General features: G+C 39.3%; 1 protein-coding gene across 13 annotated transcripts in view; it reads right to left on the bottom strand.

Moving 5' to 3' along the window:
- AGTPBP1 (ATP/GTP binding carboxypeptidase 1) overlaps positions 1 to 16,229 on the bottom strand; it is a 175,626-nt gene that overhangs the window by 58,141 nt on the left and 101,256 nt on the right. For 7 of the 13 annotated variants that reach the window (XM_070590590.1, XM_070590589.1, XM_070590592.1 and 4 more), the window contains 3 exons: positions 14,361 to 15,076; positions 10,724 to 10,759; positions 3,278 to 3,361 (listed from right to left, as the gene is read on the bottom strand). In XM_070590590.1, the coding sequence (XP_070446691.1) occupies positions 3,278 to 3,361; positions 10,724 to 10,759; positions 14,361 to 15,076 (836 nt within the window). The remainder of the gene's footprint in view (positions 1 to 3,277; positions 3,362 to 10,723; positions 10,760 to 14,360; positions 15,077 to 16,229) is intronic. The other 6 variants (XM_070590601.1, XM_070590591.1, XM_070590593.1 and 3 more) reach the window with 1 other exon arrangement.

Here is a 16,229-nt window from a genome sequence, read left to right as displayed (position 1 = left end):
GAAATAGAAGGAATCCAAATAGGCAATGAAGAAGTGAAACTCTCGCTGTTTGCAAATGACATGATTTTATATATAGAAAACCCCAAAAAAATCCATCGGAAAGCTATCAGAAGTAATCAACAATTACAGCAAAGTTGCAGGGTACAAAATCAACTTACAAAAATCAGTTGCATTTTTATACTCTAATAACCAACTAACAGAAAGAGAACTCAAGAACACAATCCCATTCACAACCACAACAAAAAAATAAAATATCTTGTAATAAATTTAACCAAGGAAGTGAAAGACTCATACAATGAAAACTACAAGAATTTACTGAAAGAAATTGATGATGACATAAAGAAATGGAAAGACATTCCATGCACATGGATTGGAAGAGTAAATGTAGTTAAAGTGTCCATACTAACCAAAGCAATCTACAGATTCAGTGCAATCCCAACCAGAATCCCAATGACATTCTTCACGGAAATAGAACAAAGAATCCTAAAATTCATATGGGGCAACCAAAGACCCCCAATAACTAAAGCAATCCTGAGAAAAAAGAACAAAGCTGGAGGCATCACAATCCCTGACTTCAAGATATACTACAAAGCTATAGTAATCAAAACAGTATGGTACTGGTACAAAAAGAGGCACGCAGATCAATGGAACAGAACTGAAAGCCCAGAAATGAAACCGCACATCTACAGACAGCTAATCTTCAACAAAGGAGCTAAGAACATACAATGGAGAAAGGAAAGTCTCTTCAATAAATTGTGTTGGGAAAACTGGACAGCCACGTGCAAAAGAATGAAAGTAGACCATTTGCTTACACCATTCACAAAAATAAACTCAAAATGGACCAAAGACTTGAAGGTAAGACCTGACACCATAAAACTTCTACAAGAAAATATAGGCAGTACACTCTTTTACATTGGTCTTAAAAGGATCATTTCAGACACCATATCTTCTCAGACAAGGGAAACCAAAGAAAAAATAAGTAGCACTTCATAGACTAAAGAGCTTCTACAAGGAAAGGAAAAACAAGATTGAAACAAAAAGACAACCCAACAACTGGGAAAGAATATTTGCAAATCATATATCTGACAAAGAGTTAATCTCCATAATACATAAAGAACTCACACAACTCAACAACAAAAACTCAAACAACCCAATCAAAAAATGGGCAGAGGATATGAACCTACATTCTCCAAAGAAGATGTACAGGTGGCCAATAGGTGCAAGAAAAGATGCTCATCATCACTGATCATCAGGGAAATGCAAATCAAAACTACAGTAAGATATTACCTTACACCTGTCAGAATGGCTATAATAACCAAGACAAAAAAACAACAAATGTTGGAGAGGTTGTGGAGAAAAGGGAACCCTCATACACCGCTCGTGGGAATGCAAACTGGTGCAGCCACTACAGAAAACAGTATGGAGATGTCTCAAAAAACTAAAAATAGAAATACAATGTGACCCAGCTACCCCACTACTGAGTATCTACCCAAAGAACTTGAAATCAGCAATTCAAAGAAGCTTATGCACTCCTACATTCACTACTGCATTATTGACAATAGCCAAGACGTGGAAGCAACCTAAGCGCCCACAGACTGATGATTGGATAAAGAAGATATGGGGTGTGTGTGTGTGTGTGTATATACACACAATGGGATACTATTCAGCCATAAAACATGACAAAATCATCCCATTCGAAAAAATAGGGATGGACCTTGAAGGTATAATGTTAAGTGAAATAAGCCAGACAGAAAGACAAACACTGTATGATTTCACTCATATGCGGAAGACAAACACACACACAGACAAAGAGAACAGCTCAGTGGTTACCAGGGGGAAGCGGGGTGGGGGCTGAGCACAAAGGGTGAAGGGGCGCGCCTATAAGGTGACTGACAAAAATACTGCACAACTGAAATTTCACAATATTGCAAACGATCATAACCTCAATTTAAAAAAAAGGCTTACTGAATAAATGCCATTTCTACATACTAATAATCATATAGAAAGACCAGACTTGTTTTTAAAAATGCATATGACTTGTATTGAGTAGCAATAATTCTAATAAACATGTAGTTCTCAGGAGAAAATATTAAATTTAGAGAGCTACATTATCTACTATCTTATTTAATTAGCACCAAAAAGGAGAAAGTACTATCCTCATCTTAGATATTTCGTTACTCTAGTAAATATTTACTGAGCGCCTCCAAGGTGCAAGACCCTGTTAGCTGTGTGCCGGTCTGTCTGCCTGACTGAATACATAGTCTCGCTTTTCTGGAGCTGACATTCTACTGAGAGCACTGAGGCTTCACGAAGCCCAATGAGATTGTCCAGTCACTTCAGGCAGACGCAGCACTGGGGCATCACACCCAGGGTCCTGAGCTTCTGCTTTACTGCCTCTGCCTGCTCCATCTGACACAGAGCTACAAATGCTGAAATAACTAAGAGATTATGAATAAGCGAGATTTGTTTTCCATTTTTAACAATATAATTCAAATTCAGACATGAGTTTTAATACAGCTTTTACCCTTATCTCTCTCACAAAAATCTTTAGAAAGTGTTTTATTTCCTCCAAATAAGACCAGTAAAATGTGAAATTTCCCACAAATATTAGAATGTTGAGGGAGGGGGAAAGCCCCTGAGGGCTGATTAAATTTCTCATTTGAAGAAGCAAATATGACTAAATAATAGTCACACATCATTTGTAATTTTCATTTATTTACTTATATTTAAACCCTAAAATGTGATAATATCAGTGATAATCTTAAATTAATGCATCAAGAACCACACACAAATGGCTTCAAAGGTCAGGGAGGCAGTTTCAAGGACTGAAGCAGATGGGAAGCAGTGAGAGAGGGAGAGTAGCGGGCACTGTGGGATTTAGCAAGCACGTGTTCCTCCTAAAGGAGTGCATTGTTGTCCTAAGGAAACGAAGGCTCAATGTTACAAACTAAATTGCAGCAATTCATGTGAAATCTACACTCTGTTAAATGGAGGTAATTTCAGTTTTTGAAAAAGACAGCATCAGTTTGTGACCTTTACCTTCTTAAAGCCATTAAGTCCACCCAAGAACAAACAAAAGCTTGTGACACCTTCACTTGAAGTAAGTAAATACGATTTACTATTACTTTACCATCACATCCCTGGCTAAAAGATGGAAACATAGTGAGGCTAAACTAGGTGAAAGTTAACTATACTTTTTCATCTTTTCAAAATAACACTAAAATTTTACAGTAAAAATAAAACTAATAAAAGTAAAACAAAAACAAAACAGACTTACCTTGGGTTATCTAAGTCATATACTATTCGATCTATGATATCACTCTGATGTATTAGCCTCTCAATATCTTGGGCAATTTTTGTCCTGAAATCATAAAAGAGAAGTTTGACCAAAATTCATTATTATACACCAAGGTACAACTTTCTCCAGGATAAGTTTTGGATGAAAAAAATGTAAAATGATAAAAATGATCATTCCTCCATAAATTTTATGTACAAAAAAATTATCAATACATAACAAGACAAAAATCAATATTTTTCAAGTCTGAGTTCTAGAAAATAACCATGTAGAATACAGTTACAAGTCCAATAGTTTAAAAAAAAACTCTTGAATGTCTATTATACCTTTCTACATAGAAACAGTATGGATCCACTCTCTAGCCTTTGGGCAAAAAATTTGTATACATAATAGCAGCATTATTAGAAGCAATAAAAATTTGAAAAGCCAGAGTCATATAAGAAGATTGTTAAAACTAATCCTCGCTGGAATTTAGCTAAAATGAAGCTGGCAATCGGCTTGGATATTCTGCAGAATCGACTCTCTGTCCTGTGACTGGAGGGGAAAAGAGGAGGAGAGGCATGCACTGTGTCAGGGGGCAGAGGGTGGGCCCTGCATCTCCAGGATTCTCTAGGCCTGAGTTTTCCCTGAATCAGTCCAACAAAATGAACACCAACTACCCGGAAAATTCCTAAAATCCCTGCCATTACCATATAAAACTGAGCCACACACACACCCCACAATCTTTCCCATCAATATTTAAGCCAAGGAAGACAAGGATCACTAAAAGTGGCATCAAACTTTAGTTGAAACAGAATAAATTTGTATCATAAGCCAGGTGCCCAGAACTCCAGGCAGAAAGGCCACAAAGGCCTGTGAGAAGGCGCCTGCTAGTGTTAATACATAGCTGCTTCTCAGGGTGTCATTTACACTTAAAGAGGAAGCTGATTATGTGAACTGATTCAAATTTCAAGATTGCTTGTTTCAGCTAAAGATTGGTAATGCAGATTAGAATCGTGATTTACTGATTTACTGACAGAACAGAGTGAGAAAGTTTGCCAACACGGTTATAAAATTTCAAGAATACACTAAATACTGAAAAGTCTCAACTTCAGGAAGATGTGAAACTAGTCTCCTGCACAAAGACAGTTCTCCACGACTACAGAGTATGAACTCTCACATAGTCTAGAAACGTATCTAACAATACCACAATATAACCTTAAATTCAAAATAAGCCAAGAACCTAGTCTAACAAAGAATTAAAAATCATCAGGAAAATATTAAAAGATGTGATAGTTAAACACAAAAAAAGATACCAAAAAATTAACAAAGCGCAACTCTAAAATTCTTAATCTAGTAGTTATATAGTTACGCATAATTTATTTTTAATTTTTATTCTACTACAAATAACTCATCACTGACAAAGTAGTCTATCAAGAATAAACCTACTATCACAGGATTATGATATAAATCTTTGATGTAGGTTCAAATGCCAAATTCTTTCTAAAGAAAAACCTTTTAAAGAGCAATTAATTATAATAATAAACAAATCCAAAATTTGTATCACCCAGACCTTCAACAATGAAAGAGCCGGCACTTATATATACTCAGATATACCACACACACACACGCACAAAGTAGGTGTTCAAGTATGGGTGAACGACTACATACAACCATTTGTCAGAACAACTTATTAAATAAGGTTGACATATAGCACAAATGTGCAAAAATTAACACTTACAAAAGTCCAGGATTTTTTTTTTAAACAAAAATGATACTGCAAGGCTATGTAACAGCTCTGTTCTTCAGCAGTGTTCCAAAATGTAAGACAGGGTAAGAAAGCACAGACACGCACAGGGTGGGCGGTGACGCAGCTGAGTGAGGCTGACTGGGTGACATTGTGGAAAACTGGGGAACAGGGGCTCCATATAAAAATAAACTGATTGTTGCCAAGTAGGAAACAGAAGTTAAGGTTGTCATACCAATTTTTCAACAAACGCTAGAAACTTGGATTTCTATGTGGAACCTCCCAAATTTTAAATGTTGGCAATCAATTAAAACAAAAAAATAAACAAAAAACCCACTCTGCAAGTGAAGCCAAAATCATGAGCAAGTTGAATATGACCTAGAGGCCACTGATTTTCAACCTCTGATACTGCATTTTAGGGGACACAATTGCCCATTTTTATTAGACTAGACCTAAAATTAACACTTGAGGAAAATATTTGCCCTGCTCGGTCCTCGTTGATAAAGGAAAAAAACCAGTCTTTTATTCAGACATGTATCTGTGTTAAACAGCACAATTTTCGTAAAAGGATGTCAATCCTTCCTTTACCTCAGCTGCCTATTAAAATATATAGCTCTCCACTCAAAACAAAACAATAAATATTTTCCAGGTATCCTCATAGACTACAACCTCAACCTTACTGATATTCAATATTTACCAAAGCTTTGCTCAGAAGAAAACAACTTGTGCAGGGCAATCTGGAAAATGTGCAACCCATTCAATCTACTCAGGAGTTCACAAGATATTTGGCCACCAGTAAAAGTGGACTTTGTTAGGTTTCAATCAATACAGAGCAACATTGTAAGAAACAACTTAGTACACCTCACTGCTATATTTACTACAAGGGTATTATGGGAAATACACATTAGACAAGTATTCTCTGAGGATCCACAGAAGGACATTCTTCTTCACAGAGAGTATGGTATAACCACATACATATGATCACTATAGATAAATGATTAACAGGACAGGCTCATGACCTAGACCAGGGTTTGACTCTTGGCTCTGCCATTTACTAGCAGTGTAGCCTTGGATAAGCTACTCAAGAATCCCACGCTTCAGCATACTCTTCTGTAAAACCAGAGAAATAATAGCAATTTCCTCATAGCGCTGTTATACCATTACATGACATACTTTACATGTATGTATACACTGCAGATAAAGTGCTTATTACTTAGCTCTGTGCCTGGCCCATAAAAAACACTCAATAAAGGTTATCTGCTGCTGTCGCTCCTACTAATACTTCTACTATTGTCTCCATTCCAGAAGTACTTACATTTCCCATGAGCCATTCTAAACTGAATATAAAGAAATCCAGGGTTTCGCTTTCCTCATTTTGCTTTTGCCACAATTCCTTCACCTACTTTTTAATTTTAAATTTCTGATCAGGTGATATACTGACATAGTACAAAAATCAAATACTACATAAAAATATAAAAAGAAGAATCCCATTTTCAACACAACCCATATCCTCGATTCTTCCCACTTACTTTTTTACTTTCCCTCCACAAGCACCTTGATTATTTTATTAATAATCATCTGACAGCTCTTTCCATCCATGCATAGATCTTTCTGTTTTTTAATCACTGCACCATATTCATAGACTAGATATACCATCATTTATTTCATTGATGGGCATTTGAGTTGGTGGGCGTTTGAATTGCTTCCAATCTCAAAACAATGCTGCAATGAAAAACTTTGAATATCATTTCACAGACGTGCAAATTACGTGTGTGTGTGTGTGTGTGTACATAATATCATGTATATATCTCTCACAAATTCCCAGATGTGGGATTAATGTGCCAGGAAATACGTCCTGTTAATTTTGACAGACCCTATCAGCTCGCCCTCCACAAGCGGTGCTATCAACTGCCAATCCCACCATGAATGTATGAGAGACTGTTTCTCCATAGCCTCATCCAGAGAATGTGCCGTCAAACTTCTAGATTTCAGCCAATTCGATATGTGGGAAACGATACCTCACTAGATTTTAATTTGCATTTCTCTTATTTTGAGCGAAGTTGAACATGTTTTTGTGGTTAAGAGGCACTGTATTTCTTTGCCATACTTTCCATTTTATTTTGATGAAAGTATTTCTGTACTTTAAATACTTTGTAAACAAGGCAATAAAAATTTCTTTCTATAATAAAATACATATTCTAAAACACAGCTAGACAGTTTTTCTAAAACATACAAAAAAATAATGGAAAGAAAAATCAAAATGCTCTCTGGAGAATGGAGCAGAGCGAGCTTTCTTCTTTCTACTTTTTCTCATGTTCTAATTTTATGGAATACGGAAACAGGAAAAATGCACCAAAAAGTGCTAAGCATACTTGAAACTAAGAAATGAGTTTTGCTTTAATTTTTAATCCAATTTAAACCAAAAATATGGATTCAAGTAATCATCAGTATGTTTACAATAAATTTTTTTAAAAATATTATTGCAGTATCTACATTGAGATATGTATCTTACAAAGACTTTTCCCCTTCCAAATGAGGTGGAGAGATTTTTTTTTTTAATTTTGTGTGTGTGTGTGTGTGTGAGGAAGAACGGGCCCTGAGCTAATATCTGTTGCCAATCTTCCTCTCTTTGGTTGAGGAAAATAGTCCCTGAGCCAACATCTGTGCCAATCTTTCTCTATTTTCTATGTGGGATGTTGCCACAAGGCTGATGAGCAGTGTCTATGTCTGCGCCCGGGATCCAAATCCAAGAACCCCAGGCCACTGAAGCAGAGCACGCAAACCCAACCACTATGCCACCGAGCAAGCCCCTAGTTGGATAGATTTTTAATGAAGTTTTATTTACTTACTGTACTTTCTTTAAAAAAGGTCAGCGATTACATTGATTACAGTGATTACAGTGATTACAAGAAAGATAATCATAAAAGAGAAATTCAAAATAAAAAGATATTTTCACTGAATAATTTTAAGAAATCTAATGGTTCTTTCTTATGAATGATAAAATAGTAAATCTTCATTAATTTTGACATCGTTCATTTACAATGTTACTTCATTCAGATAGCAACTTGATTAAAAGCTGGCAAATAATTTACAGAATGTTTATCATTTGCTTAAAAAATAAGTCGCAGAAGACTAGGCAAATAAGGTAAGCAAACTAGAATCAATATGCTCAATGTATTTTTAAAAAGAAGTATTTCTGAGTACTATAGAAATATCTATTACCGGGCCCATATTTGATATCTTACCACAAATACAGAACCATAAAGGCTTCAGACTCCCTAGCTACAGGGGTCAGCAAACTTTTCCTTATAAAGGGCCAGATAGTAAATATTTTAGGCTTTGAGTGCCACATGGTCTCTGTCACACCATTTGCGCCACTGTGGAATGAAACAGCCATAGATAACACAACAAACAGGCATGGCTAGGTTCCAATAAAACCTTTTTTACAGACACAAATATGAATTTTATATAAATTTCATGTGTCACAAAATATTGGTTTTCTTTGGATTTTTTTTGAACCATTTAAACATGTAAAAACCATTCTGAGCTTGTGGACTGAACATAAGAAGGCGTGAGCTGGATTTGACACGTGGGCACAGTTTGCTACCTCTGATCTAGGTGAATGACTATCAAACTGCTTTGATCATGACCTACGAGAAATACATTTTAAAAATCATAGCCCCACACGTGCACACATGCAACTGAAACACAGGTTTATAAAATAATATTTTGCTGTACTACATGTGACACACTGTAATTTTCCCTTTTAATACCGGTTACTAATGGGCATCAATCCACAGTTTGAAAAACTCTTTTAGCTGAAAAAATTGGTATCTAGAGAAATAAAGTATTTGCTCAAATACACAGACTCAGGTCAGGGGGAAAGCCCAGGGTAGAATCCAAGAGCTTTGACCTGCTTTTCAGAGCGTCCTGTCCTGCCAGGACACCTCACCACACTACTGCCTCGTCACTCCCAAGTCAAAGCCAAACGCCCAGGCGGGGCTGCTACATGCGTTTGTTTCCAGTCTCAGATTAATGTCTCTTGAAGGAAGAAATAATGCTGAAGAGTTTTCTACCCATTATTCATAAATGATGGGTAAAAAGGGAAAAAGGGAGCTTTGGAGCATGCACCTCTGCTCACCGGGAGTGCACTGCTCACCACAACTTCCACATAAATATCTGACAAATATCTGCCAACGGGGCACAGTTGTGTCACTTGATGACAGGGATACGTTCTGAAATACGCATCATTAGACGACTTAGTGGTTGTGCGAACATCAGAGTGTGCTTACACAAACCTAGATGATATAGCCTACACCACCTAGGCTATGTGGTACTAATCTTATGGGACCACCGTGGTACGTGCAGTCCGTCGTCGACCACAATGTCGTCATGTGGTGTACGACTGTATATAAAATAAGGAGGAAAGAGTAACAACCTTCAAATAGCAAAGTACTGTTATCTAATATATAATTTGTAAACATTTTAAGTACATTTTTTTCAGTAGTTATATCTAAAGCAATTAACATTACTGGGGAAAGTCCTATACATCTAAATAACAGAATCACATTGTTTCATTGAAATACGGTTATATTCCTACCTCATATCAAGTATCTGATAGCCACAGAAATTTTGACAAATGTGATATTAAAATGGAAATTATGACAAATATGATAAAAGGGGTTCTTTGCAACAGTCACCATCACACAAAATATAAAATAATACAGCAAGAGAGACTAGCAGACAAAGATTTTAAACTTCACAATTTATAACTTACTTCTGCTGCAACAAATCAGAAGGCAAAAGAACATTTTTATCGAGGTCATGAAAATCAGCGGGGAAAGAAATCTTTGAAACTTCCAGGCAGACACGGATCACTCAACCTTCAAAAGTATTTTAGAGCCTAGCCCTATTTTTCTCATTGCAAATTTTCCAGGAGCACACACAGGTAACCGGGTTGTAAATCACTGGGTTTTCTGCGCTTTCATTTCCCTGAGTTCCATCTTCTTTGCAGTTTAACTTGTATACCAACACACCTACCTTTAAACACACATACCAACTCTTATTGACCTTCTGATCTTTCATCATGCTGGTTAGTATCAAAAATATATCTGAGGGCTGGCCCCATGGCCGAATGGTTGAGTTCACATGCTCTGTTTTGGTGGCCCAGGGTTTCACCAGTTTCAGATCCTGGGCACAGACATGGTCCACTCATCAGGTCATGCTGGAGCAGCATCCCACATGCCACAACCAGAAGGACCCACAACTAAAAATACACAACTATGTACCAGGGGCTTTGGGGAGAAAAAGGGAAAATAAAATCTTAAAAAATATATATTTTTATCTGAGGCCGGCCCAGTGGCATAGTAGTTGGGTTTGCGTACTCTGCTTTAGCAACCCAGGGTTCACAGATTTGGATCCCAGGCAGGGACCTACACACCGCTCATTAAGCCATGCTGTGGCAGCATCCCACATAGAAAGTGGAGGAGGATTGGCACAGATGTTAGCTCAGGGCCAATCTTCCTCACACAAACACACATACACACACACACACAAAATATATACATATATATATACACCTTAAAAGCTTTGGTTTGAATAACAAACTCAGTGGTAGATTACACTGTGTACAGAGGCAATAAAAAAGCCAACTACTTCAGGAAAAAGTCCTACAGGGGGTCCAATACAGTAGTCCCCCTTACCTGTGTGGGATATGTTCCAAGACTCCCAGTGGATGCCTGAAACGGCAGATAGTACAGAACTCAATATATACAATGTTTTATTCTTATACATAGCTATGATAGAGTTTAACTTATAAATTAGGCACAGTAAGAGATTAACAACAATAACATCTCTTTGGCACATCCAAATCGCCAGCATCACTACTCTTGCACTTTGGGGTCATTATTAAGTGAAGTAAGAGTTACTTGAACACAAGTACTGCAGTATCGTGACAGTCGATCTGATAACCAAGACAGCTACTAAGTAACTAATGGAGGGTAGTGTATATAGCATGCACACACTAGACAAAGGGATGATTCACATCTTGGGCGGGACAGAGCAGGATGGTGCAAGACTTCATCAGGCTACTCTGAACAGCGTGCAATTTAAAACTTATAAACTGCTTATTTCTGTAATTTCCCATTTAATAAAATTTTTGGACCATGGTTGACCTCAGGTAACTGAAACTGTGGAAAGCGAAACCATGGATAAGGGGGCACTACTGTATACTCAAGAGGTCAGACTCTACTCTGTAGATTAGATCTGCAGAGCAATTGTAGGGTCCGTGTTTCAAGGATGAGGTGAAAGAACTTATCACAAACACTGAGAGAGATGAGAGGGTTGGAGAAGAGCCACACCAATTCCCTGCCCGCATGAACTCCTCCACTATCAGGATAGGCCCAGTGCAGGTGGGAGAGCAAGTAGGGCGTGGGACCACAGGTGGAATAACATTCTCTGAAAGACCCAGCCAGGCACAGACAAAGCCCAACCTCAGAAACAGCTGCTCAAAGAGGACAGAAGTCATCAGAGCTGAGGGTGGCAGCACCTCACCTGCAGCACAGACATTGTGAAGATGCACAGAGTAGGTATTACAGTTATTCATGGCCATCAAACACTTATTTGCACTAAGGCTAAATTTAATTAGAACACTGTTTCTTTACTTATTGATGTCAATAAAGATATCAACTGAAAAGGTTATCAAATGTCAATCAGAGGCTCTGCTCGGCAGGAATATGTATGCCTTTTATTAACACAAATGGGTAAAAAACTTAAATAAGAGTCTCAACTGACGTTCATAACACAAAATCCATGAGGAGAGGGAAGGAGCCTCGGTAGGTAAATTGAAGGCTGAGAGTCAGAGACTCAGACAATAGGCATACCTCCATCCCACAATCCTCCTTCCTTCTAATCTTACCTCAGATATTACAGGCTAGTAAGGAGAAAAAACTTTCAGACTGAGGCAATTTAATAAGAAAATTTGCTCTCAGAGTTTAAAGAACACTAAGTCCAGGAAGCGTCTTCTGGAGTCAAGAGGACATCTTTGACTTCGGAGAGGAGACGCCTAAGAGGTGATGCTAAAAAGCAAACCACCAAGCTGCTGACTGATTCTGATCACTCCAGGCGTGTCAGTTCAGGGCCTTCAAAAAGCAAATGCCACGACAATCAGACATGCAAGGGATCAACTGGGGAAAGGCACAGGAAGGACAGAGGGAGAGAGAGCAGTAGTGGGGGAGGAGGGCCTTCGGGCCTGAGGCCTGCGAGAGGAGAGAGCTGAGGAGGAGGAGCCGCAGACTGCGCTGCAGATACGCAGCAGTCGCACCAACTGTGCCCTCAGGGAGCCCAGAGCACACTGCCCATGAGCAGAACCCTGCACTGGTCAGGAACAGGTCAGCTCTAGTAAGCCCACCACAGTCAGCCAACGGCTGGCAGCAGCGCAGAGAGGGCACAGCCTCAGCATCAACGCTGCGATAGATCCCCAAAGTATGGCGGCAGAAGGCCGTTGGCAACTACAAGCCTCAGAGCAAGTTCTCTCATGAAGGGAGAGATGAGCAGCTCACTGCCACGGCTGCCACAGGCCACTCCCTGTGCTGCACGGATCTCCACCCACATCGGGAGAGCGGCACCCCCAAAGTTCCTGTGGGCCTCTCCTAAGGAAAAACTCAGAAGAACACATGAGCAGGACAAACCTTGCCCCCATCACTGCAATCATCCTCAGGACTGCAACTCCTCATCTCCATCCTCCAATATCTATCTAATCCTACTCACCCTCAGCAATCACTCTGCAGGTCTTGGTAGCTGATCTAATGAACTAATCCAAACTCTCATTCCTGAGGGGTCTGAGCCCTTGGCAGTCATATCATTCTCATTCCAGGATGGTGGGATGAAAATTAGTGGATCACCTGGGTTCCACACGTATTCAACCTGTTGCAATCCTACCTGCTTCAGCTGATCTGGGTCAAGATGGTAGAGCCCACTCCTGCCTGTGGGCCCCACGCTAAAGTAACTCTCTGGCAACCACAGCTTGTAATTTAATTGTACCCTTGCTATGTCCCCTGCGGAAAGACTGCACCCACACTGGGAACCAGGACTACTAACCCTGCAGAGCTCAGAGGTGCAGGGACAGAAGCAAAAGTCCCCCAGCGGGGCACTGCGAGCTAAAGTAAGGACGCCTACTTCTGTTCCCACCTCCTGGTTCCCAGACCCATGTGTTCTTTCTACTGGGGATACAGAACCATGTGGTAGTTCCCAATTTAGTGCACATACCGCATCCTGAAAGATGGCAACCCATCCTTGGAGAGTATTTCCTGAGTTAGAGCTTCGCCTGTGCCTTCTAAAGGCCATTCTAGCACTCCATGAGGCCAGCTGCCTCTGGACAGAGCAGTCTGCGATACAACCAGTGAATGCCAAGGCACAGACCCACTCCCATACACCTTTCCCAGCAGAGTAAGTTCCCTGTTCTGATGCTACGTTAGATGTGATGCCATACCTGTGGATCAAGAAGTCAACTGGTACCATTAAACACACACTAAGTTGCCAAGTAAAAATGATTAATTATACTACATGCTGAAGTTAAAAAAATAAAGATATAGTTGTTGCCTAAAGGAGCTTATAGCCTAAGGTGAATCAAATATCCTCAGCAATGGCTTCCTTTATCACTACACACTATATTCATAACAAGACCATATAACATTCTGAGGTACTGGTAAGCTTTCATCACAAAACCTTAACCATAATCACTGAAAATAGTCAAGTTGCACCAAAAATGTATTCCTATGCCAAATATTCATTAGTTGGCAACAGTTAATACTATTTGTAACTTCTAAAATTAATTGGCAAGATTCAATAACTTAAAGGTTACTGCTTTTATGAATCCCATATTTCCAATTTCAAATTTTACAACAAAATAAAACTGTCCATACTGCTATTTTTAAATCGTGTACCTAAATCAAGTACAAATAATAATCAAATTACTAAATTAATATATATTACTAATGTAATATTTATTCAAAGATTATTGAATAATCTATTTTCATATTTTCAGATTCGATCTAAATGAAAAATTTCTAAATTGTCCAATGGTCAGGTTTATTATGCTGGCTTCATTTGAATAAGTAATGAGCTAAGAAAATAAACAAAGTCCATAAGGATTTGTCCACAAATTGTCCATAAGGACAACTGCAAAACAATGCAAAATTTCCAAAGCAGGATAAAAAATTACAATAACTTTAATTTAGAGTAATTTTCTTCTTAAATACTCAAAGTAGTTTTTTTCTTTTAAGAATGCTTCATATTTTAACAATGGTCTTATTTAGAAGGAAGAAGAAATCTGCAACTCACCTTTGTACACCATAAGGCCTTTCTAAAATAGGCTCTTTGAATGGAGGCGGAACGTGACCAAAATAATCAGGATAAGCCACTTCAGAATATTCTGGGACAGACTTTGTATTTTTCACAATCTCGATGTAGAGATCTGAGTCGTGGAGAGTTGGTCCATCAGAGATTTCAACTGATGCTTGCTCCACCGACGAAGCAGACTCACTGTCTTCATCATCCTCAGTTTCGACTCCAGTACAGCAAAGCTTCCCCAGCTGAACTGCTCTGCCCTCAAACAGAACATTCCCACAAGCAGCCATGTGTGGACACGCTTTCGTGCACGTAAGGACAGTAAGAGGGAGGCTGTAGTCCTTCTTCATTCCTGCAGTGAAACCTGGGGCTGTTTGAGAGGGAATATTCTGCAATGTAATTCGGTCCAAGGCCTTCACAATGTCATTGTTAAAGCCATGGACTGATGAAGTAGTTCTATTTTGATCACCTAGCTGCTGTTGTAATGTTCTGTCATTATCTTTAACATCTTCTTTCCCCAGATCCATAAAGGTAGGTTTCTTATCACCTTCCTCTCCTTTAGAGGACACATTCGCCTTCATTACAACTCCTTTTCTTAAATTGCCTGAATTTCCAGAAGCTTCCTCTCCCGCAGTAGGAACAACAATAGGACCTCGTACTTTTCCCTCAAATACAAAAGGCTTTGGTTCTTTGGAGATTAAATCATAGTCCTTTGAAAAGAAAAAAAAATTTAATCTTTTATCTGTAAATATTAAAACGCAATAACAAAACTAAGATCATATTCATTTTATATGCTGCCTCAGAAACCTAACATTTGAAAATTTTAAAGACCAATAAAACCAAGTACGTTTTAATTTCACTGATAAAACAGAAAATATTTAACCACAACAATATTCATTACATTTATTTTACTTTTTCTATTATAAAAATAATGCTTATATACAACAGAAATATGGGTAATTTTATAAAAATAGAAAAACATTAAAATCATCCAATATCCTATTAAAGGAAACACAACTAAATTGTTACTCATTTACTCAACAAATATTTATGAGCGTCTGTTTTGTGCCAAGCACTGTTTCAGTCACCTAAGACTCATCCGTTAAAACAACAGCCCTTCCCTTTTGCAGCTCACATTTTTCTACAGGAAGGGAGAGGACTGTTAATACAACAAGTGAAAAACATGTTATAAATGTATTTTACCTAATGTTAGAAAGGTAAAGTGTTAGAGCAAAAAGAGGGGGAAGGGTACTATGGATTGCAAGTGCCGGGGGAGGAGAGGCAGGCTGCGAGTTTAAACGTCACTGATTAGGGAGGCCTCACTGAGAAGACGAGATAGGAGCAAAGACAGAGAAGATGGCCAGCGCACAGGCCCAGAGTGGGAGACACAGAGTGATCAGAGAACAGCAAGGCTAGGATGGCTGGGATGGAATGAGCAAGACAAACATCAAGTGGTAAAAGAGGGCCAGACGACCCCCAGCTGCCGTTGCCCGCCCCATGGGGCAAGGGATTGCCGGAGATCTCGGAGAGGACTGGGGCTGGGTGGAGCTCCAGAGGCCGGCTCCGCGGCCTGGGGGGAAAGCTCCAGAGTTCCGCCCAGGCAGCAGACAAAACTCTCTGTCTGCCATTAGTGGAGGGGCCACGTCCAGCACTCACAACTCTGGGAAAGTCCCGGAGAGAATCCCAGAGGACGCGGCGACCCCCAGCTGCCATTGCCCACCCCGTGGGGCAAGGGATTGCCGGAGATCTCAGAGAGGACTGGGGCTGGGTGGAGCTCCAGAGGCCGGCTCCGCGGCCTGGGGGGAAAGCTCCAGAGTTCCACCCGGGCAGCTGACAAAACTCTCTGTCTGCCATTAGCGGAGG

This window comes from Equus przewalskii, chromosome 22 (genome assembly GCF_037783145.1).
Source record: "Equus przewalskii isolate Varuska chromosome 22, EquPr2, whole genome shotgun sequence".
In the NCBI taxonomy this organism is placed as follows: Eukaryota; Metazoa; Chordata; class Mammalia; order Perissodactyla; family Equidae; genus Equus; species Equus przewalskii.
Note: the sequence above shows the minus strand (reverse complement) of the source record. Positions and strands in the feature narration are given on the sequence as shown.